The sequence below is a fragment of the Ictalurus punctatus genome, chromosome 12, assembly GCF_001660625.3.
Source record: "Ictalurus punctatus breed USDA103 chromosome 12, Coco_2.0, whole genome shotgun sequence".
Classification (NCBI taxonomy): Eukaryota; Metazoa; Chordata; class Actinopteri; order Siluriformes; family Ictaluridae; genus Ictalurus; species Ictalurus punctatus.
The window spans coordinates 14,733,194-14,758,398 of record NC_030427.2 but is presented as its reverse complement, the minus strand read 5'-3'; the positions used below and the strand labels follow the sequence as shown (position 1 = coordinate 14,758,398).

Sequence of the window (25,205 nt, the reverse complement as noted above, 5' to 3'; positions counted from 1 at the left end):
CAATAAAGTATCTATCTATCTATCTATCTATCTATCTATCTATCTATCTATCTATCTATCTATCTATCTATCTATCTATCTATCTATCTATCTAAATTATATTATTATATTTATATTTAATAAATGTTAGTATATTTATTAAATGATTCTTGGATTGTCAGTTACAAAGAATATCAGTTGTTGTAAACTTTGCGAATTCGTGTTTTAATTATCTAACATGTCAGATAAAGTGGGACCGTAGCTTTCAGGTAAAGTCGGACACTTTTAAAAGCCAGTATTATGGAGTTTGATTATTGATTATCATACAATTCTGAGCTAGCATGTCATGAACCATGTTATAAAACAGTTATAAATTCATATTATATTGTATATATTCTGGTTTTACATTATTAAGGTTTCATGTGGAATCTTGTGGCAGAGAGACGTAGCCTAATTTGAAGAAAAAAAAAAAACTTTGATCACTTTTTCACTTTGCCAACCACCTCTGAGCAGCATCATTCAAATAACTTGTTGTTAGGCTAAAAAGAAGACTGGGCATGAAGAAGCCCAGAGCCAAGTCACCGTCATAGATTCTAACAAGCCCAGAACACTTTAGGTATATAGAAAATTCAAAACAAGAAATAAATAAACAAACAAATAAATGAATAACACAACAGAATGACCACAAGCACCTCAGATGAATGCAAAGGCTGCCACAGAAAATCTGGTTCCATTGATGATCCAAAAGCAGAAGAAGATGTCATTTTAAATGCTGGTGTGTTTTTCTAAAAACAGTGTTTATGGAGATATAGATTTATATATTTATTATAAAGCATACTCAACTAAATGGATTACTGTATGTTTTTGTTTAAAAGGCCTATTAATTTTCACAATTAGGCAGTTTTTCAGTCAGAACTGGGTTACCCACCATTTAAAAAGGATGATTGTGTGTGTTTGTGCCTTTTGTAACAATTAAATTGCAGCCAAAATATTGTTTTTATTAACTTAAAATCACTGTCCCACTTTTACTGATGATCTCTCCTACTTTATCTGAAAATACTACTCTTTCAGTGAAAATCAGTGCCTAAGGGTGTTCCGATGTCTATCATTATCACATAAAAGCTATATCAAATATTTTTTTCAATACATTTACATTTAGGGCTGTGTCTTTACAAAAAAATCACAGGCTAGCAGTAGAACACTTTTGTCATTGGGCTGTGGTGAATCTACCATAAACTGTCCCACTTTTGCATTGTTCACTCTAGTGCATGCAGTTTCATAATTAATATGATGTCATTGCAGAACAGAAAGTCACATGACTAACCACATGATGCATATGTTGTATTTTTACATGGTTCACATGGCTTCTTTGTGTGTGTGTGTGTGTGTGTGTATGTGTGTGTGTGTTTGTGTGTGTGTTTGTGTCTGTGTGTATATATATATATATATATATATATATATATATATATATATATATATATATATATATATATATATATATAAACTTATTGTCCACATTTTACATTAATTTTTCACATGTAGCCTAGGGCTTTTTTTCTTTCATTTTTCCCACACACGATTCCACACATTTTATTCATATCATGAAAAGTCACATGGGTATGATTCACATGTAATCTTCACATTTTTACGTAAAGCTTTTTTATTTATCCATCCATCCATTTTCTGTACAGTTTATCCCACACAGAGTCCCAGGGAGCCTGGAGCCTTTCTCAGGGGACTCGGGGGAACGAGGCTGGGGACACCCTGGACAGAGGGCCAGCCCATCACAGGGCACAATCACACACACATTCACACAATATGGACAATTTAGAGATGCCAATCAGCCTACAGTGGATGTTTTTGGACTGGGGGAGGAAACCAGAATACCCAGAGGAAACCCCTGGAATACAGGGAGAACATGCAAGTTCCATGCACACATGGCGGAGTCAGGAATCGAATCCCCAATCCCAGAGGTGCTTATAATTCAAACAAACACTAAAAAGACCTAGAAATAAAAGCCAATACAAAAAAGACTTTTCCACCTTTATTTATTTATTTATTTATTTATTATTTATTAATGGGTCTTTATATGGGCCACTATTTATTTCCTTTTATTTTTAAAAAAAAAATACACTACCTATTTAAGTAACAAAAGAAAGACACACTTAAAGTATAAGTGGCCTTAAGTAGTTTCAGAAAACAAGTACAAATTACTGAGCACTTATTAGTAATTAATTAATTGCTACATATTCATAACATACTTTTTTAAAACCAATGTCAATACCCCCCACCCCCCACCCCAATACTATATTTCCTTTGTCTGTATTCCCTTATCTCCAACAACGCCATCCCATCATCTAACCTATGCAACAGTTTTATCTCTATATAAACATAAAAAATTCTGCATTTCTCAACCCTGCATTCTTTACTGCGTCAGAAGAACACGCCTCCTCCCCTTCCCTGAACATGATTGGACAAGACTGAGGATATCGCGTTCTGATTGGTTCATTCTCGTGCCTGTCAAACTCAAAGTGATCGCGCAGTACTTCCTGGATAAGAAAGACCGAAAGCAGCGGTGCCGTTGCCTTCAGCTGTCTATGCTTCTTTTATGCTTCAGCATTTCGTCTAATAGTAAGTACAGCGTGTATTCTTTGGTTCTTATGTTCATCTTTATCTTAAAGCCAAGAGAATGAGAGTGAGAGAGAGAAGGATATAGAAGTGGCAGCGTTTACATTATCACGTTTTGTCCATCCCTATGAGCTGCTGTCACGCCTTATAGTACATAATGATGAGTTTGTAATGAACTGTATTGCATCATAATGCTGTTCTGTTCAAAATCAAAGAGAGAATTGCAACCCAAAGCCTTGATCCTTACCAAGAACATGCCTGATGCTGAGATTTGCACTTACTAATCTCCCATGAGAGGTTTCCCTTTCATAAACAAGTGCATCTACAGTAAGACAAGTGCAAAAATAGCCCTGGTTAAAATACACACTGTTTATCTCTTGTGCATGCTTTACCCTTTAAGTAATTGGGGGCAATATTTTTTGACATGCCCAGAAAAATCTTAAATGTCTTGATAAGGGGTGCAAATATTGATTTATTTATTTGCCATGGCCAGAATAAACTTAAATGTCTTGTTTAACATCATGAATGATGTCTTAATAATTGTGGAATTGATGTGTAATAGGCTGGAAAGGTTCAGCCGAGTCTGCACTCTCAGGATAAAGGGTACTGAACTGTACCGTAAATATAGTACTCTTATCTTTTCTACCTTTAATGTACTGTATATTTCGCCTTGAAACGTAGATATCAAACACAACAAGTGAAAATGAAAGGTAAAGCACCCTTTTTTCTGAACATGTCTATGACTCATTAACAAAAGGTGACAAACAGAAATTCATGCAAATTCACCAAAGTGGGATTGGTTTGTCTATGAAGCAGTAGGCGTGGAGGCCAAAGCTGCTTTTCAGTTAGATATAAAACAGGCTTGCAACCTGCAATTGAGTTATTTTTGCTCGCAGAAGCACACAGCAAGTGAAACGCCTTGTTTAAAACTTTTAAGGAATGGATTATGGGCTGAGCGATGTGACAAAAATATCATATCATGCATACGTATTTCAGGGCATTTCTACGACGCATGATATGTAGCTGTCAGCAAAATATTAGTGTGTAAAATAATAGTGCATTTAAAAAACAAACCTTAATAATAATAATAATTGCATAATAAACATTAATAAAAAAAAGCGTATTGTGACATAATTTATCATGATATTGATATGATATCGTCGCATGGCCAATCTCCAGGGTTCTGTGAAACAAAACTGCTACTTTTAATCAATATTTTTTACTAAGTTGAGTATAAATGGGTTGAAAGTCGGCTGATAAATAATGCTAAATTGGACGTCATGAGTTCTGTCAGTGAGCTAAAAAGCTCTATGACTTCAATAAGTAATGAATACATTTAAATAATGAACCACATTATTTGAAAAATGGATTATAAAATAAATCTGTGCTGAAGGGAAATTCTTTTACAGTTATAGGATTGCCTGTAATCAAAAAATTGAGATCCATTAATCTAGAATAAAAAAAATCTAAGTTAGAAAATCACATTTTGTGTTACAGTTAATATTAACACTGTCTAATATCTGTAGCAGCTACACTAAACAGGTGTGCTTACCTTTAATGCCTTTAATAAAACACTCGTGTAGAGTTCTGTTAGAAAATTTGCATATTCAGTGTTATGCTTGAGTCCTTTTTTTCCAGTAAACTGTAATAAAACATAAATAAAAAGCCTAAACAACTCGACATGTTCAAAACCTTTAGACTGTTAATATATGTGGAATAGTACTACTCATCTGATAAAGACAGACACATGCCGTTTGGGTTCACCATGCTACAGCCATGCGTAGGATGCATGATAACAAATGGTTATAAAAATGATAACACACACACACACACACACACAGACGCACACGCTCAGAGTCACGGCAGGTGCCTCCAGCATGGTGTGAGAATGTACAAGCGGCAGCTGTAAAGTCAAATGTTTGCTATTTCTGTCGTACGGTCACGTCGGTGTCTCCACTGACTCGCAGATATGAAGGGAGACCTTTTGGTGAAAGAGACAAATATAAACAAGAGGTTGGATGAGAAATGGAGTGCAGGACATATACACACATATAGACACATATACATGCATATACACACATATACACACATATACATACATATACACACATATACATACATATACACACATATACAGACATATACACGTATATATGTAGTTTATTTTTGGTAAATGTAACCTTTTGGAGATCCCCAGAGCTGCTATATACAGTATATGTGTACAGTTACTGACTGTAGATCATCTGTTGCTCTGGACATTTTTCCACTTTTTTAAACTTGTCCATCAATGCAAATGGAGCTCTACTAATCATTAGCATTAATTGTTTTTTCCTCAGTACAGAGTGATGTTTCTCATTACTGCATTTTGTCATAAGCATGCATCAGTACCATTTTCCCTGCCAGAGTAGGATTATATCGGGGGTTTTTTTGGTACTTGCTGATACAATTCTTAGTATTAATCAATCAATCAGTGATATTTTCCTCCATTTTCTCCTTAATTTAGTCTTGGCCAATTCCCCCCCAGCAGCCAGATCTGCCCTATCATATGACAGCTACTAATTGGAGCGGGTGAAAGCTATCACACGCTTCTTCTCAGACACGATAACCAACCAAATGTGTCTTTCCGATCTGCTGCTCATGCTGCATCACAAGGCAGTGTAACACACTCTAGTGTAACTGTGATTGACAGCCGGAGAGAAAGTTTGCCCCTCCCATCTAGAGAGGCAGACAAGTTTTTGCTCTCTAGGACTCCCGGCCAGGGACAGCTGTGGGATTGTCGGGATTCAAACTCATTATTTTCAAATGATAATGTTTTTCTATTGCGATAATGACCATTAATTGTGTGCGTTCCTGCACTTAGACTATTAGACTCATTATTTATAGTATAATGAGTATAACGTTATAGTATAAGTATAGTATTAGAGGGAGAAAAAAAGAGAGGATGGTGATGGAATGACTGTTTATAGCTGCTATAACTTAAGTGTGAATTTGTTTCTCAGACGTGACGTTCCACAACATTAAATGTAACTACAAATACAGTAGAAAAAACACAGTGTTTGTGTGTGTGTGTGTGTGTGTGTGTGTGTTAGTACTGAAGCATTGATAGATGTCAGTTTTTGATGATGGCATCCCGGTTAGATGGAACCCTGGCCTTACACACACTACCATGTCAGTGTCACTGCTGAACTGAGAATACATCAGTAGTGCTCCTACGCTGGTCAGTCTGGATAAATAATCACAGTGAAATGAGCTAATAAACAACTATTAATGTATAAAATGTGTCTGCTAGATGCTGTCAGTGTAAATCTAAATGTAAATATATGTGTGGACGGGATGTGGTTAATGAATAAATCACCTGGAGTGGACTGGGAAGTCAAAAAACGAACAACAAACAATGAATAATCCAGTGGAGATTATCGTTGCATTCTATAATTCTATAGCTATAATGTTGCATTCTCTCTACTATATATATATATATATATATATATATATATATATATATATATATATATATATATATACACCAGCTTTTTTATTCACCATACTATAGTATATTTTATTAAACTTATTTTATCTCCTATTCTGTGCTATATCATACTGTACTATACTATACTATACTATACTGCATCCCAGCTTTGGAGGATGATAGGACAAAATTAAGTGCACTCACTTACATGTATACATGTTGTTACTTTTCATTTACCTTTCATACTTATTATTTTAAAACACTGCTATTTTCCTGTTATAATTATTTTTCTATTCTTACTATCATGCCACTGTAATTCTTGTAAATTCCTGATGAGGGATTAATCAAAATTGATCTGATCTTTATTCTTCACAGTGTAGGCTGTAGTGTATGGAAATCCCCTGAATAATTGCTTTACATCCAACAACAGCTCATTTCATTTTCCATTAAATTTTGTATTCAGTGTTCTCTATTTATTAACACTTAAATGCCTTTTCATTTATATTTATATTTATTTTATTCTGTGCCTAAATACCTGCCGGTTGTATAGTGCTCTGTTATTATTACTGCAGGAGATATTGTTTAGTTTTCATAATGCACCAAATTTATTGTTGTTCTGTTTTTGACATTTTTATTTTTAGATTTTGAAGATTTCAGTTTCATTGTTTTCACAAAAATTAACATGAAGTGAATCTTATTAACATGTCTTGTATGTTTACTTTATTTTATAGGTTTTAAAAGTGTATAAAAATACATAAATAAATAAATAAAAGAAATCCTTATTCGCTAGCATTTTATTTTATTGCCTGTATCCAGGGATTAATGGCGTTTCGGAAAGCAGTGAAAGGGACCCTGATAGGGGGCGGAGCCATAGCTACAGCCTTTGGCCTATCACAATTCATGGAATACAGGAGGAATCAGGTAAGTGTTTATGATAGCGGTATGATAAATTATAGTTGTAAATTGTAACATATGCTATAAAATAAGCTCCCTGGACAAAAATGAGTCACATTCACCAATAGGTGCATCATTTTGTTGTGTACTGTCAAACATTTTGTGCACCAGGATGAATGTAATTTAATTTGTTGGTCAGACTCTGGGGTTTTGTTTCATTTTTCATTTGCGAGAGAGCAGCAGGAGGAGGAGTAGCTGAATCTCTGGGCAACTCGTTTTACTACATGTCTGAGCTTAACCTAGGAATGTGTCGCTTTTGTGCACCTTCTATAACATTCCTCCACACTTACAAGTCAAAGTCAAGTAACTATAAACAAACTGAACACTGCCATTAATTATTATATATTTATTAACACTCTGTGTCGTTCTGTTATCGGAAAATAATCAATAATCATGCAGACCTACTGTTATAACACTTGTATACACTTATAGCAGCACGGCCATGAGTGTTTTTATTCTTCGCATTGCACAGCAGTTTTACATTTTTTTTGGTACTTGGTACATTTAGTTAGTTTAGTTAGTCAAGTCTGCCAGAAGCAAACTTTATGGTATTATAATGAACTCCAGTCAGAGCTGCTGACCTTCTGATATAATGATGAATTATGTTCTTACAAGACAGCAGAAAATAAATGGAAACCCAAGAAACGCCTTAGAGATGCTTCGTGATTCGAGACAGGCGTCTGTTATTCTCTGTACCTCGCTCTTAACGCCGTTGTCTTATCATCAGCTCGTATTTGCCGAAGCAACACGGTACGTAAAGAATACCAAACAAATTGTTCCTCACTTGAATATGAAATCATTAACAATTTCATCCCCATTCAAGCCACCAGGGACCGCAGCGCTCATCACAATGTACCTGTGTTTAGACTGGCAAGAGCCCTAGGGGGTGCAAGGTCTCATCTTGTCTGGATGCAGCGCTAAATAACTTAAGGTCAAGTAGATTAAGATAATCAACAAGGCCTTCGGAAACAAACGGGGGTGGGGGGGACAGGGCTCGCACATACTCTTGAAGACCAACGGGGGTCCTGATTTACTCTCTCATCAGCTATTCAAATCCGCCACAAACCGTTTTTGTCCTTTATTCTCCTGTGTTCGGTGCTCCGGCTCAGACTCCGGGGAATGAGAGAATTACGCCCTCTCAAGCATTCGGTTGCCAAGGAGCTGCATAATGCGGTCAACATGCGGTTAAATGACAGAGTGGATTTACGAAAGAACAGTGTGAGATTTCACAAACAGAAGTGTTGCGTGTTGTTTGAGGTAGCTGAATCATTTCTCTGTTGTATGGAGAGTGTGTCTGCGTGCTACTGTGGCAAGTGTGGTTCTCATCACGTCAGCGTTCGATGGTTCCTGACAGGAAATAAAAGTATAAGTGCGAATACTTTTTCTTAAAAAAAAAAAAAAACCCCAACAAACAAAATAAAAAACAGCGAGGCAGCGCTACTTTTTTCACATTTACATTACTCCAGGATCATTGTGTTCATCTGTTCAGCTGTTTAAAGTCAAACCTCAGTGTAAGACTAAAGCTATGTCATTATTTGCTTTTCAGTACTCATGCAGCACCAGTCTTCTGCATTTTCAGTACAAGTCATGTGGCTTGGACTCCAGTCAAGTATTCAGTAACTTTAGATTTGACTTGTGACTCGAAAAATCTCTCGCTTTAAAAGCGGAGCTGTGCATCAGTTTTAAATAAAGATCACTGATGGAGATGCAACAAGCCACAGTCAGCCTGGTGAACAAAACACTTGTTTCAATGTATTTTTTGTTGGTTAATAATAAATAAGTTGTCATTTTTATACACTTTTTATACTACATTCACTTTACTGTGCATTTTGTCTTAGGACTTGACTTCTTAGCCTCAGATGCTCTGCATACTGCATACAGAGTGTCTGATATCCAGATCATAATCACAGGATTAACCAAATACAGAATATTTATTTATTTATTTACATATAACTGTATTTATTTATTTATTTGACACGATAACTAGCTTTCTTTCTTTCTTTCTTTCTTTTTTTCTTTCTTTCTTTCTTTCTATGACTAGCTTTTGTATGTCTTTAATATTGAATATTTCTTTTAATTTAATTTGTCTATTTAATGCTTCAACTAGCTTTACTTATTTATTTGTCATGATAACTAGATTTACTTTGTTTGTTTTTAACATGACCACTGCCTTTCTTTTTTCTTTCTTTAATTCATGATATAGTGTTAGTGGCTTAGTGGTTAACACGTTCGCCTTACACTTCCAGGGTTGGGGGTTTGATTCCCACCACAACCCTTTGTGTGCGGAGTTTGCATGTTCTCACTGTGCTGCGTGGGTTTTCACCACCAGTCCAAAGACATGCGCTGATCGGCATGTCCAAAAGTGTCTGTAGTGTGTCTGTTGTGCCCTGTGATGGATTGGTACCCTGTCCAGGGTGTACCCTGCCTTGTGCCCCATGCCTCCTGGGATAGGCTCCAGGTTCCCTGTGACCCTGAAGGATAAGCAGTATAGAAAATGGGTGGATGGATCATGATAACTTTTTTTTTTCTTTCTATGACTAGATTTATTTATTTATCATAACCTTTGTTCTTTCTTTCTTACTTTCTTTCTATGGCTAGATTTATTTATTTATCATGACATCTTTCTTTTACTTTCTATCTATCTATCTATCTATCTATCTATCTATCTATCTATCTTCCTATGACTAGATTTATTTATTTATCATGATAACTTCTTTCTTTTTCTTTCTTTGTTTCTTGGTTACTTTCTTTCTCTGACTAGCATATTTCTTTATTTATTTAACATAATAAATAACTCTATTTTTATTTATGCAGGATGACTAGCTTTATTTATTAGTTTATTTGTATATTCATTGATTTAATAATTTGATACATAGGAATCAACTAATATTGAAAATATTATTTAAAAAATATTTAATTTTTTTTTTTTATATATAGTTTTAAAGACTATTTCATCTGCACCGGTCCTGCAAAACTAATCATCCAGTTACATCTAGTTTAGACTAACCCTGACCCCTAACCCTAACCCCTTACCCTATGTCTCCACCGACATGTTCGATGTAATCACTGAGCTTTACATGTGGGTGAAAAACACCACGTTGTGTTCACATTCACGAACTCTCATTAACACAAACTTTTGTTCTGTCTCTTGATGTTATTTTTCCCCATCTGTTTATTCATCCATCTGCCTGCTGCATTCCCTCAACAACACAGCCTAAATGGGTAAGCTGAAGGAAAGACGAAAAGAACAGAAAAAAAAAAGATTCAGATTTTTAAAAATTAATCTGCAATCATGCATGTGTCAGAGACTAATCTTTGAGATTGTGATGTTAATTTGATGTGTGTGTGTGTGTGTGTGTGTGTGTGTGTGTGAGTGTGTTTGTCTCCTCTATGGCAAGGGCACTGTCACACGAGCTGGCTATCTGGCTAAGTGTCGCTCGGCGGTGGCCGATTGCGTATTTGCATGAAATTCATCGTTGTCTCCGTGTACTTGCAGGCGTGATTGCAGGACAGCCTTTCAATTAATTGTCTGTGGATGTTTTAAATAAAATGTCCGTCCTTGGAAACAGACACTAATTATTGAATCTTGTTTTTACATGCTGTTACGGTCTAAATTGCAAATGTCTGGCTTCATTTGGTCATTTGCAAGTCAAATGCACCCCACAGGCTTTCGAAGGGGATAGATTGATGTAATCATTTAGACCGAATGCTAACGACAAAATGAATAAAAAACGTTCCATAATGACTAAATATTGCTCGATATCTCGCTTTCCCGCATAGTGTCTTGTCTTAGTGAATTTTTTTCGATGTTTTCTTTGTCTCTTTACCGAGGACACCATGAGACAAACACGCTTCATCTTCTTAACAATACGGACTTTGAGAACTTACTCAAGTGTGTGTGTGTGTGAGTGTGCATGTGCGTGTGTGTGTATGAGAGATTGGGAAAGTCAGAGGTTTAAAATGGTGGATTATTTTGTGTTTTATTTCTATCACTTCTATTTGCACCCAGCTCAGCTATGTTCACGCTCAAAGACGCAAAAATATATTAATAAACTACTAACATTTAAACGCTTACATGACACAACTAATTGCTACATCCTTAGTGCCACATCCACATCATTTAGCAGCTGTTTGACGTGCATATAACAAGCTAGCTAATGTTAGTCTAAGCCCTGTAATAAAAAAAAGCACAAGCAAGCGAGTTAACATTAGCTATTAACATTCAGCTATTATCCTGTGCAAGCTCAGATAAGCGAGCTAATTAACCAATAAATCAGCAGCCAAGCTAGCTAATAATATTAAGCTATCTGTTATACAGTATTGTGTAGCCTTATTTTGAGCAAGCTAGCTTACCTTAAGCTAATTATTTAAGTAAGTGAGTCATGTTCTAGCAAACTATCTAACAATTATATTTAGTAAAATATTAGCTAGTGTCAATAACAAGACAGATAACATTAGGCTAACTATTATATTGACTAAATCAGTAGCCAATGTCGCTAGCAAGCTAGCTAACGATTTGGGCTAACTATAATATTGGCAGAGAATTAGCCAGGCTTGCTCACAAGCTCGTTGATATTAGCCTGACAGTTATATTAGCAAAACGATTAGGCGAGGCTAATTGTTACATTGAATACATTACTAGCCAAAGTCACTAGCAAGCTAGCTAACACTAAGCTAACTATTATGTTGACTAAAACAGTAGCCAAGCAAGCTAGTAGTAAGCTAATTATTATAATTTACAAACTAGTAGCATAGAGTTTTAGCAAGCTGTGTAGCAATAGGCTAACTCATCTTTAGCCAGATGGGAATTGGCAATGATTAATAATTAATTGGGTGAAAATAGTATTAGGTTTTATTTTGATCTATTTTATAGACATATACAGGTGTAAACTGTGTCCAATGCAGTTGTTTTAGAAGATTTTAGTTTTCTTCAGAGGTTTGCTAGGATTTTAAATAATTTTTAAGATCCTGTATTTTTTTTCAGTTTCACACTGAGTGGATAGCTTAACATGCTAACTAGCCTGAACATTAACCTGTTTAACTTTTACTTCCTCACTTTACATCACTTTGTTTTATCACAGTGAAAATTATTAAATGATTAATGCTGCATGCAACAACCTTTTAATTCTCCTAATTTCCCACATTTCAGCCAGTTCATGTTTATTTGCTGAGATGTTGTGTTTGAACGTGATCAGGCTCGGCTGGCGTACATGGAGGCAGAAGGGAAGCTGAAGATGCCGTTCGAGGACAGGTTGCCGACACGTGAGGAACAGCTCGCAGCGCTGCAGGACACGCCCGAATTCGACGTGTTGGTCGTGGGGGGTGGAGCTACGGGATCAGGATGCGCTTTAGACGCAGTCACGCGCAGTGAGAGCAACTTTATTATCTTTTAAATCTTGTCAAATTGACACAAACAAGTCACGAGCAGTGTGCACGGTTCAAAATTGTAGAATGCTATAATTTAGTATCATAATTTCAAATGTGTATTATTAAATTGTCTAAAAGAATTAAGTTAAAGCTTCAGTTTAGAGCTGCAACTAATCGATAAAATCGATAATAATCGATTATGAAAATCATTGTCAATGACGGGGGAGATTTACACATTACGTTACTTCTGTTCCGGAAACACGCTTCATAGAGTAAATACTAAAGTTGTGTCTTAAATGAAGTACTAGCCACTTACTAGTCGACGGCGCATGACATCATACTCACGTAATGCGACGCCGCTACAGAGTCACAGACAATAACATTCTTGTTTACTGTTTATGTCAACACTACCTTAATAAAAAGTAATGCATAAATACTATTATATAATATAAACTTATATATATATATATATATATATATATATATATATATATATATATATATATAAGTATTTATGCATCCTTTTTTATGGATGCACAAAAAGCATTCATTAAACTACAGCCTTTAATGAATAATATATATTCTGGTGTGTCTGTGTGTACTGGCTTCTTTTCAGTCTTATATAATTGGACAAACAGTTGTGCAAAATTTCAGACTGAAGTTTATATTTGTAACACTCAGTTTGTGGATTTTATTTTAAGCAAACAAAAAAACGGTACTGAAAGCTTGCCCAAGCTTATATATAAATATATAAATATATATATATAGATAGATAGATATATATATATATATATATATATATAGATAGATAGATAGATAGATATACACGCAGAGTTATGTAGTGATATTTTATTTTTAAAGCATTTTTTTATTTTGCCTTTATTTAAGCAGGGAAGCAACAAAAAAAAATATACAAAGATAATTGTTTTGTGGAAGCAAAAATAAAAATGTGTATAGTAAATAAATGCAACATAGATCTTGCTATTTATAATTTCTATAATTTTTCATTAAAAGGTGCTTGAATTTTACAGTTTGTGTTCATACTACAGTAAAGCCTTTCGAAAATATTATTTAAAAAAAATGATTATTAATATCAGTATTAGTAATGATGGCTTTGCTCTTTAAACTTGAGGTATTTAACTTTAATTTTCAGGATTTTCACGAATGTCACGCACTTTTTTTTTTGGTTTGTTTGAGTCATCGTTTACCTTCATCTACATTTCATCCTGATATTTGAATAGTGGTTTAAACGTTTTACTAAAACATCATGCTTCATCCTGCCTGTTTTTTTGGGTGATAATGAATAAAAATGTCCCTTTACTGTCACCCTGGCCTCTCCAGAAAGCAATATAGAGCTGACGCCGGCCGAATGCAATATGCATGCTCTGATCTTTCCGTCCTCATGCATATTACAGACAGTAGGGAAATCCGTATGAAAATGACACAGAGCGCAGTCTAAATATTTGGAGCCGTGGGAGCTGGAAATGCCAGTGCGCCACTTAATCTGTTTCCCCCCCTCTTCCTCTTCCTCCGCTTCCTCCTCCTCCTCCTCCTCATCCTCCTCCTCTTCCTCGCTCAGATCTGAAGACGGCCCTGGTGGAGAGGAGCGACTTCTCATCAGGCACCAGCAGCAGGAGCACCAAGCTGATCCACGGAGGAGTGCGTTATCTGCAGAAGGCCATCATGAAGCTAGATTATGAACAGGTGAAGGTCTTTAGGTTTTTATTCCATTTACCTGTGTGTTAGAAAAAGCAATTGTGATGAGGCACGATCGAGGACTTTGACGTTTCGTGCATCTATCCGGGAAAAAATGAAGAAAGTCAGCAGTACTTGAAGAAACGAAACGTTTCAGAAGCGAAAAGAATAGTTTGTTTCAAATCTAAACCCTATATTCAGCTTCAGGGACTTAAGTTCAAAAGTAAAAATTACTTACACATAAAAAGTTCTCCATATTTAGACTCATCTCACGAAGGTATTACAGTTAATTCCAGTTTTAATTCTTCGAGGTTGCCAGATTTGTCCTTAATCAACCATAGAAAGTAATGAAAAAGTATTTAAATGACACTTTTATTAAAACCGGACTGTCATCGATTTATATATGTCTTTAACAAAACAACTGAAGGATCCATTCCTTTGTGAAAATGAAAATCAGTTTTATATAAATACAATGCAGATTTTGATGTTAATAAGAATTTTCACTATGGGGGAAAAATTCTGGATTTATTTTATTTTTATGAAATCTTTATGAAACCCTGTGTATTGGTCAGTCCCTGTCCTGAATCAGTCTGTACAGGATATTTTTTTTGTGATTGTTGGGGCCAAAAACGCTTGATTTAGCTGCATCTATTTTTCAAAATTCGCGATGCGGTTTGCTGTGCTTTTTTTTTTTTGCACAGTCTTTCGCAGTGATGTTTATTGGTAAATGAGACCTTTTAGCTGTACTCATGTTCGACACACAGGAATCGAAGAGGGCTTTGACCGAATGCGTACTATGATGACGCCACATGGCGCGTCTTGGCTCAAACCTGCGAAAAATCTGTGGGAATTTTGAAAAATTGCAATCTCCTCCAAACATTTGCTTAGTTTTGCGTTCATTTCTGCGATCCCAAAACCACGGAGTCTCGGAGGGACTGAGAAATCAACGCGCTCACAACGAATCAGTGCATATGATGATGCCGGTTCTTACGTAAGTCTTTAATCTACTCCAAACACCTACCTATCTGTACTTTTTTCTTTTTTTCAGTACATGATGGTGAAAGAGGCACTACATGAGCGTGCTAACCTTCTGGAAATCGCTCCTCACCTGTCCGCTCCACTACCCATCATGCTCCCTGTTTACAAGTAAGACTCATCGTTTCCACAGTAATTACAGTATCAATTGCTTTGTTTAATGTATTTACACTTCACATATTGATTTATAATTACCTCAGAAATTCAGGTAGCACTTTACTTATGAACAGTGTTCATAAGGCTACATAAGCACTTGACATATACGTACAAAAACTTGTAGAAAGGCATATTCCAGCAGACATCTGCATCATTTAAAGATTAAAAGACTGCTTTCTTAAAATTAATTTGGACATAAACCCAAGGCAGTCAGGGAATTTTGAATTTTGATGACATTCTTGGACTGACATTCATTAGCCCCTCAGGACTGCGGTGTGAAAGTTGGGCATAACGATGATATACAAGCACATTCTTTTTAACACTGTTACATAGTGAAGGTTTTGATAGTTATACACATTAGCACTACATAAGCGCCTCATAACACTTGACGTACACCTACACAACCATTTATTAAGGCATATTCCAACATTGTAAAGACTGGATGCCTTCATTTGGGTGTCACGTTGACATTAGCCAAGGAATTTAGAATTTTGTTGAGATAGGGTTGTGTTATGACACTTTATAGACTGATATACATTATGACAGCTGACTTTGAATATCAGTGTCAGAGTCATAATAGCGGTGTGAATATTGGGCACAACATTGATATATCTATAGAAAACCTACTGTTTAACATTGTTACATAGTGAAGGTTTTGACATTAGCACTACGTAAGCACTTCGTGACACTTGACATAACCTTCCTAAGCATTTTCTAAGTAGTTACTGCAGCCGGCTTGAGTGTCAGAAAGACTGCTTTAACTTAATGTGACGATGACATTACACCTGAGTTAAGTGATTTAGAATTTTGTAGACATAGGGGTGTGTTATGACACTTATAGACATACATACATTAGCATTTCATGACCTCTGACGTTGTATCCTAGTGTCAGAGCCATAAGGGTGGTGAGTTTTACTGGAAAGATGGTGATAACATCAACATATAAACAATATTGACATATTGAAATATAATCTTCTGTTTAACACTGTTGCATAGTAAAGCCTTTGACATTAGGACTATGTAAGCACTTCATAACACTTGACATGACATTCATAAACATTTTTAAACACTTATTGCAGCCGGCATCAGCGTCATATGACACGTTATAACAAATTCATAAACAGTAATAACAGAGTTGTGTATGCTATATTTCCACAGGAAATACAGGCTTTTTACAGATAAAATGAGTTGCATAACATTTTTATGAACGCTTTTAGCAATATCATGCTGCTATAATGATAGCGTACATAACATAGTGTACATACACTGTATAACAAGTGTTATAACGTACGCTGAGATATTGAGGAATGTTCCAGCGTGTGGAATCGTTCAGAGTCTTCGTGTTTTCTGTCTTCTAACCCCGAGTCCCACAGAGTTCAGACACGAGCTCGAATTCGCCGCCATGGCCATCTCTAATTACTCCTGGCATTTAGGCTCGGCTCTGATATTTAAACGACTGTGAGTGATGTCGAGGGCTTACGGAACACCACGACCTCATGATCACATCACATTTCTGTCAGACATCACAAAAATCTGTCGCAAGCGTGTTGCAAGGTCTCATGGGACCGGACATTAAAAAAAAAAGACCAAGTACGAGAAGAACTTGGCGCACTTTTACAGTTTTACCTGGATCTCGATGCCGAGGAGGGCTGAGTGGATGACTGCTGCTAATTTGGTTGACGCGTCCAGAAATGTTTAATGTGCAGGTTTCAGATTGCTGAACATGTCTTAAAAGTGGTGAATTATCAGAAATTCAGTATGATATCAAAATTGACTTTATATTTGTGGAGTTATTAAGAGTGGAGTCTGACATCTTCAGAAAAAATGTTACATATTGGAAAATCAGATCCTGTTACAAATGGCAAAGATTGGAATTGGATTTGGAAGAGGAATGTATTTTTAGAACTGGAAATTGACTTGTCTGTTTGTTTTATTTTATTTTATTAGTATGGATTATTATCTTTGTAATTTATACTTAATTATATTTACAATGGAAGTGATTTTTGCGTGAAAGACTTTAACTGTGAAGTTAAATAAAATAAACTTTATAATGCTTTTTTAATGAAAGCTGAATCATAGAATGAAGTTTAAAAAATACAGTATGCTCAGAATTTCGTTTTGAAGGTGCTCTTTGGTGGGGGGGGGGGGGGGGGGGGGGGGTGTAATCCAAAAAAAAGGTAATCCAAGACACAGTTCCAGTTTAGATTGTTAAAAAGCCTTTGTTTAAATGGCGATTTCATTTGCCCGTTTGAGGCAGCTTTATGTTTGTGGGGGCTGCATCCTGAAGAAGACTTTGCACTCAAGTCTCCTTTAGTGAACAGTGGACTAGTTCATCAAAACAGACTTCATATAAACCCATAATGAACTTCCCTTTACTTTCACATATCCGATGTTACCAGATGAGGACGGGTTTCCTTCTGAGTCTGGTTCCTCTCAAGATTTCTTCCTCATTTCATCTTAGGGAGTTTTTCCTCGCCACCGTCGCCACCAGCTTGCTCAACAGGGATAAATTCACACACTTAAAATCTCTATCCAGTGTTTATATGCTTCTGTAAAGGTGCTTCGAGACAATGTCCATTGTTAAAAGCGCTATGGAAATAATAATTGAATTGAATTGAATTGAAGAAAGCATTTCTGCCCGAAACGTGTGGGCGTGCGCAGTCCCTTACCCCATCTTATTTTCAGATTTCTACTACGAAATAGCTATTTAAATAAAGGCTTTTAACAAATCTAAATTGGACCGAATCATATCGGCTGGGTCTCGGTATCTAGTCATACTCAAGGTTTCAGTATAGGTATCAGGGCCGGAAAAGAAAAAGTGCATCGTATAGTGCCGTCTTTAAATATAAATGTTTTTACCAAGTTCCTCTGAACAGCATCATCTATGAAGCGTCATTATTTTCCTATAACAACGCGCCGAATTTCCGTAATTCCAGTACAGCTCACATGAGAAGAAGTCCTCTAAAGTATACCTCATTCTTGTGGTGAGTGTGTCAACCTATGAGTCAAATTCGCTGTCTTTGCGTAAAGTCCCTGTTATGTGTGTGAGCAGGTGGTGGCAGCTGCCGTATTACTGGGCCGGTATAAAGATGTATGACCTGGTGGCTGGAACTCAGTGCCTGAAGAGCAGCTACATCCTGAGCAAGAGCAAAGCCCTGGAGCTTTTCCCCATGCTGAAGAAGGACAAGCTGGTCGGCGCCATCGTCTACTACGATGGTGAGAAAATCGAAGGCTTTGTTGTTGTTTTTCCTGCAAACTTCGTTGTTTGAATTTTAGAATATTGTATAAACATGGCGTATATATGCATAAATACGCCATTATTATTGCGAATCATTAATAGCAGCGCTGTCGAATTCTGGATTCTGATTGGTCAGAAGACAAGGTGTTTATTCATTTTCGGTCGTTCTAATACGTTATCATTTCTGTAGTAACAGCTCATTCACAAGGACCGTGAATTTCCACTACAAAGTACAAACAATATAACTATACAGAGAACCGCATCCAAAACGTTCTCCAAAATTCACGATACTGAGGTCTTTACTTCCTGGTCACGGAGCTGTCGATCCAAATCTCACTAGCCAATGAGAGTAGAGCGGTGGAACGTAAACTTGATAAAGCATAAACCATGATTAGCGAATACCATGTTCAATTGTTGTTGTTTTTTTCAGTTTCAGAGTGTTTTTCTGATTTCTCATTGTATATTCTTGTTCGTTTCTTGAAAAGTAACGTTCAATACTTTTGGCACAAATTTCATTCCATAAGTGCTCCGTATGAGGCATTCTGCACCCACGTATTTTACTCAAGCTAAACTCTACCACTGTGCTATTCGAACAAGATGTTTGTTCTGAGAATTCTTTACGATACTGAGAACACAGAGACGTTACACGTTTTGAAAATATCTACGTTACTGTACCACGTTACCACGTGACATAAAAGGAATACAACACTCTTGTCTTGTTTGTGTTTTACTCCTTCCTTACGTAAAACTGGAAATATTTACTAAAAGTAATATTACATTTTACCAGGCACTTAAAGAGTTAGTCACTCAAATAAATTCCAAAGCTCCGTTTATACATGCGCCGTTATACACGCGCTGAGCACGTATAGTGAATAGGACGCCATTTTGGGACTTACTGTGTTGGAGGGAAAGTTTCAGGATGGCTGGGATTATTTTTTTAAATCCGTGGCATGAAACGTAACGTGAAACACGTAACTATCTGAACGTAAATATTTTTATTTTTAGTAGTTAAAATTCAACATAGATTTGAAAGAATTTTCAGAAATCAGAAATGAGAAGAATTTCGATTTGTGCTATTTTTATTGGTCGATCGATCGTTTTTAGTTTACCAGCAAGGATTTGTTTTTCTTTTGTGGTCTTCTGCATCGTAATAATAATCTCAGCTGGAGGAAATGCCACGGGTGTTCACCGTGTGTGTGTGTGTGTGTGTGTATGCAGTGCCTCCATATGCTCCTGGTTAGTCGACGTGTCTCAAGCCTGTCCCTTTTATTCAAGGTCTCCTCCTTGGCGAGGGAAAAAAAAAGGCACCCTCCTCGTGCTGGCTGCCTGCGAGGGCTTCCTGTCAGGCCGGATTTGGCGCACGCTGATACACGCGAGCGTAAAGGCGGCATATTTGCGGAGGGAATACGGCGGCTATCTGAGCAGGGATCTGTCACATCATGTCACTCGGTAGAGGGAGAGCAGGACAAGGAGACGGTCGATCTCTCCATGCGGCGTCGGCACTAAGCCACGTGTGTGTGTGTGTGTGTGTGTGTGTGTGTGTGTGTGTGAGAGAGAGAGAGAGAGAGAGAGAGAGAGAGAGAGAGAGAGAGATCCTGAAATAGGGCCACTGTAATGACAGTTTAGAGATGCGTTTTATTCGTTTTATCCCCCCTCCCACACACACACACACACACAACCCCTCTTCCCCATCCCTCCTTCTTCTTCCTCCAAGTTGTCAGCTGGCTTTTCTTTCCAATTATTCAATCTGGAACAATCACGGCCGTGACATTTCCGAATCTGACCTTCTCGGCTGGAGATCGCGGCTCTGCCTGACGCTATTTGCCTCCCTCTATTTCTGCCTCACCCCCTTTTCTCTCTCTCTCTCTCCCTCTCTCTCTCTTTCAATCTTTCTCCCTTCCCTTCATACCTGTCTTCTTCTTCCCTTCTCCCGTTTTTCATAGTATCTCTCCGTCGTTTATTCTTCTCCTTTCTCGCTCTGACAAAACTTCACTTTAATACGCTGAGACCTTTGCTAATCTGTGATGTGCCATTCTTTTCTCTGCGATGGATTTTCTTTACTTATTTTTTTTTTCCCATTTGATCTGATTTGATGAACCCCTTTATCTTTGTGTGTCTGTTTTTCTGTCATAAATTACACTGACAATGAATTTCATCGGTCTTTAGGTTTCTCTCCGTCATGGTCCAGGAACAGAAAAAAGTCTCGTGTTTCTGACATGAATATGTTAAATGTATTAAAGCTCTTATTTCTAGCGCGCGTGGTTTTTAGCGATTAGTTCTGTAACGCTCATCGTGAATGTGCCGTTTTCAGGATGTCTTTGTCCCACTATATAGCTCATGCAGTCACTAGCAGCAAAGGTTCATGGGATGTCTAACGGAGCGCGCCGGTCTCATCGCTGCTCGTAATTCATTCGAAAATTTGCCCTTTAAAGGGGCTCCTCGGTTGCGCTATTACTTTATTGTCTGCTGGAGTTGCCGTGAGCATGTGTTAGCATTAGACACGGTTCTGTGAGTAACGCAGCCCTCTGGTACCATCGACAATGTACTCCTCGCTTCTGGTGCCTTTTAAACTATACAGCAAAAAAAAGTCCCACTACCTAGTCCCACTTCAGCTGTGACTAAAACTCCCTCAGTGTTAAGGAATAAAACAATCACTGTGGCGCTGTTATAGGAACATAATCAATGTTAGGCTGGTGTGATGAAGCGGAGTTACTGTAGTTACTGAAATTGATTATTTTCCTATAACAGCATGTGCTAAAGTGTTTTATTCCTCTAAATAATAAAATAATGACGCATCATACTTTTTAAGCATTTATAGTAACATTTAATGTTAAGAAACGTCCACAAAACAAGCCGGTTCCTGTTATCACTTATGTTATAGCAGCTATAAACAGTCGCTCCCTCACTAGCCTCTCTTTTTTAGTTAATAAGACCTTTTACTAAAGAAACCATAAACCATCAACGCCGGTCCGAATCCAGAACCCAACAGCACTGTGTGTAAGTGTATAATTGAGATCTTCTTTCATTTTCCTTTTGCCATTTATTTATTAAACCAATCTTTCCATAATGAAATGTCTCTGCCACACCGAAACTGTTTTAGATGAGGAAAAATGTTATAAATAGCTTATGAGATGAATCTCAAGATTAAAGGTGAAAATTTAAGAAGTCACAATCTCTCACACTGCTGGTTTAGATTATATACGCGGCAGTTTGGGGCTCTGTCTCCGTTTCTCAGTACTTCCAGTGCGAAACTGATTTGGGGGCGGGGTCGTGCGTGTAGTGATGTCACAACGTATGCTCCATGCTTTGGTCCAATCACGTCAGCATCCTAAATCTTTTAGCTGCAGAATGTACAGTATATTCTTAACAGAAGTAGCTTCTTTAATCAGAATGGAAAACGACGATGTAAGTCAAGACTCTGGTATGAAAAACATTTTACGCACGTCATCCTGTGACAAATACGAGCTATTTAACTGTATCAGCTAGTTTACAAGCTAGTTTCCAGGCATGCCGAGCAAGTGTTAAGGAGTACAGATGTTCCTAACATGCTGTGACGTTGTTCTCATGATGTTGCAGGCCAGCACAACGATTCCCGCATGAATTTAGCTATCGCTCTGACGGCGGCTCGCTACGGCGCCGCTATCGCTAACTACACAGAGGTGATGCAGCTGCTGAAGGCTACAGACCCGGTCACAGGGAAAGAGAAAGTGTGCGGAGCGCGCTGCCGAGACGTGATCACGGGTACGGACACGCACACACACTGACATACATACATATATATTTTTATTCGTATTCATTCATTCATTCACTTACATTCAGCACACCTTATTTGATCTCTATTAATTAAATATCTAATAAATAAGTAAAGCATGAAATGCCTCATAGGCGCTGTAAATAAAAAATGTATCAGAATAGTTTTATATTTAATAAATACTAGTTAAAGCAGAAAGAAGAAATTCGGTGAAATTAAAGAAGCAGTTTGTCATTTTTAGTGACCTCTGCTATCTCAGAGGTGAATTTCAGGAAATTTAGAAAAGGATTTAATTTTTTTTGGACAAATCTTGTCTTTCTCCATCTTATCTATCCAACTCTACATGCATCGTCAGTGTTTTTTAAAGGGTAAAAGTCAGGGCTGAGGAGTTCCACTTGTGGGCAGATCTAATTTCTGATCCAAAAAAATTGCAACAAAAATAGACAAAACTAGTCAACTATGTTTTTTTTAATATAGGTATTGCGATATCAAAGTTTTTTAAAAAGTTTATTTGAGTGTAATGAAGCATGTTGAAAGTTACAGACTAAAGCTAAATATAATTCATATATCTGTAGCATTTTGGGCTTTTTTTGCACTGTGTAGCTGGAAAACATTAGCAGTAAACGTTCATCAGGCTTCATTTATCACTTCAGAAAACAGCTAAAATGATTATTTTAAAAAAATATTTTTTATAGGCACGTTACTTTTATGTTACTTTTTTTTAACTATTTGATTACGATTGGCGTCACTGATGTTCACACCCCGGGTCAGTTTAATGCGAGTGATTTCAGGCTGCTCGTGGAGTCCTCTCTCATTTTCTAATTCTTGCTGATTGCAGGCCGGGAGTTTAACGTGCGTGCCAAGTGCGTCATCAATGCCACGGGCCCCTTCACCGACTCGCTGCGCAAAATGGACAACGAGAAGACGGCCAACATCTGCCAGCCGAGCGCCGGAGTGCACATCGTCATCCCCGGATACTACAGGTCACATCCACCAATCACATCCCACTCTCTGTCATTTTACACACCATCTTTTAGTATATTAAATCAAATACAGCGACGTATATTAATACATACAGACTCATTCTTTATGAAGAATGACTCATTCTTTATGAGGTAATAAAATTATACCGTGATACATGTTATAATTCAGCAAATCCATCATTATAGGCTTCAATCAATCAGCCAGGAAATAACTTCATTAAAGTATCAATCTATACATTTTGTAAACAATAAAGAGACAGATTTATTGAAGGATATTACGCTTTATGATACAGATGAAGTTCTGAGCTTCCTTTAGGTTGAGTTTTTCTAATTAGACAAAATATATATTTAATTCAGTTCTTTGATAAAGTGATTTAATATACACATTTAATTTCATATAATATATTAAACTAAAATAAACAAATCTTGTGTTTTGTACCAAACATCTCGCAGCCCGGACAACATGGGGCTTTTGGATCCTGCCACCAGCGATGGGCGTGTCATCTTCTTCCTGCCCTGGGAGAAAATGACTATCGCCGGGACAACAGACACACCCACCGACGTGACAGCCCATCCCATCCCCATGGAGGAGGACATCAACTTCATCCTGAGCGAGGTCCGACATTACCTCAGCCCTGACGTGGAAGGTACGTACAGCACCGCCTTCACACCAAGTCAGTGACATGGCACATCCTAAAAGAAGCATTTTAATGAGCTTAGTAAATGATTCAAATGGTAAGACTGGGTTTTGGGTGTGGTTTAGGCATATAGATAGATAGACAGGTAGATAAACAGATAGATAGATAGATAGAAAGATAGATAGATGAAAAATGTCTTTATGTGTACTGTAACTAACTGTAAACACGAGAGGAATTAAACCTTTAACTAAGGTGAATTTCTATTTTTTTTATATTAATAACATAATACCCTAATCAAAGATTCTATACGGTTCATACTGTTAAAACAGAGAATTTTGCAGACGTGTAGCAAGCTCGAATTCTTATTATTTATTTATTTTAATCTAAATTACAGCGCATTCACACTTGGCATTTTATTCTAATCCACCAGCACACTTGTTCACATAATCTTTTGGTGGAATGTGTCCGCTTTTAAAAAGTTTCAGAAAAGTACTGAGACATCACATGCCTTAAATTTTTTTCCCCCCTTGTTACTGAGCAAATAAGAGGAGATTTACGACATTACACTGAATCGAAAAAATGTGTATTCAATGTCCCAACGTACGTGACATCGCATTCCAGCCGTAGTACTATCAGGTCACACGAGCAACTCATTTTCTGCTTCTAAAGCTACAGTACAGTGAATACAAACCAGCTTCCTCATCACCAGACTTACACCAAGCTTTATTTCATCTGCATGACTGACAATAATTCATCTAATCTAATCTAATCTAATCCAGAGAACAGGCTGGACAAGTTAGTAAGCCTATAGTAGCTAGGTCTGGGATGCAGTAATGCTTTATAGCTTGATATAATTTATCAATTAGCCTGATTATTATTCTTTTTTAATTGCCAGGATGTGCCTTTGTATGTGTTGTGTTTATTTCACAGCTTCTTCACATTCAGATTACTCCTTGGTTCAGAAAGATAAAGGGAAAGTTTTAATACACAGCACTCACATAACAAAGTTTTCACTCTTACAGACTATAAACATCGATTAGTGGAAACGACTCTTACGACCAAGACATTATCACACATTTCACCCCGAGCCTCTCTGGCACCCTGCTTTCCACCTGTGTGCCCTGTGTGTATCCTCCAGTGAGTTGTGGATGATGCTGCAGATAGACAGACAGACAGGCAGGCAGGCAGACAGGCAGGCAGGCAGGCTTGCGAGCGAATAAACGAAGGCTTTATTGTAATAGCTAACTGCACTGGATCATCATCAGAGAGCGGAGCTATTGATTTTCGGAGCATCCCTCTTAATTGGACGGAGTGC

At 37.1% G+C, this 25,205-nt stretch overlaps 1 protein-coding gene across 3 annotated transcripts in view; it reads left to right on the top strand.

Annotated features, from left to right (window-relative positions):
* The first annotated feature begins 2,510 nt into the window (after nt 1–2,510).
* Nucleotides 2,511–25,205, top strand: part of gpd2 (glycerol-3-phosphate dehydrogenase 2 (mitochondrial)) — a 40,223-nt gene continuing 17,528 nt past the window's right edge. For 2 of the 3 annotated variants that reach the window (XM_017482213.3, XM_017482212.3), the window contains exons 1-10: nt 2,511–2,610; nt 6,890–6,994; nt 10,241–10,249; nt 12,223–12,394; nt 13,974–14,098; nt 15,138–15,235; nt 18,333–18,496; nt 22,095–22,259; nt 23,108–23,252; nt 23,706–23,899. In XM_017482213.3, coding sequence (XP_017337702.1) covers nt 6,896–6,994; nt 10,241–10,249; nt 12,223–12,394; nt 13,974–14,098; nt 15,138–15,235; nt 18,333–18,496; nt 22,095–22,259; nt 23,108–23,252; nt 23,706–23,899 — 1,171 coding nt within the window. In that variant the 5' untranslated portion in view covers nt 2,511–2,610; nt 6,890–6,895. The remainder of the gene's footprint in view (nt 2,611–6,889; nt 6,995–10,240; nt 10,250–12,222; nt 12,395–13,973; nt 14,099–15,137; nt 15,236–18,332; nt 18,497–22,094; nt 22,260–23,107; nt 23,253–23,705; nt 23,900–25,205) is intronic. The other variant, XM_017482214.3, reaches the window with a different exon arrangement.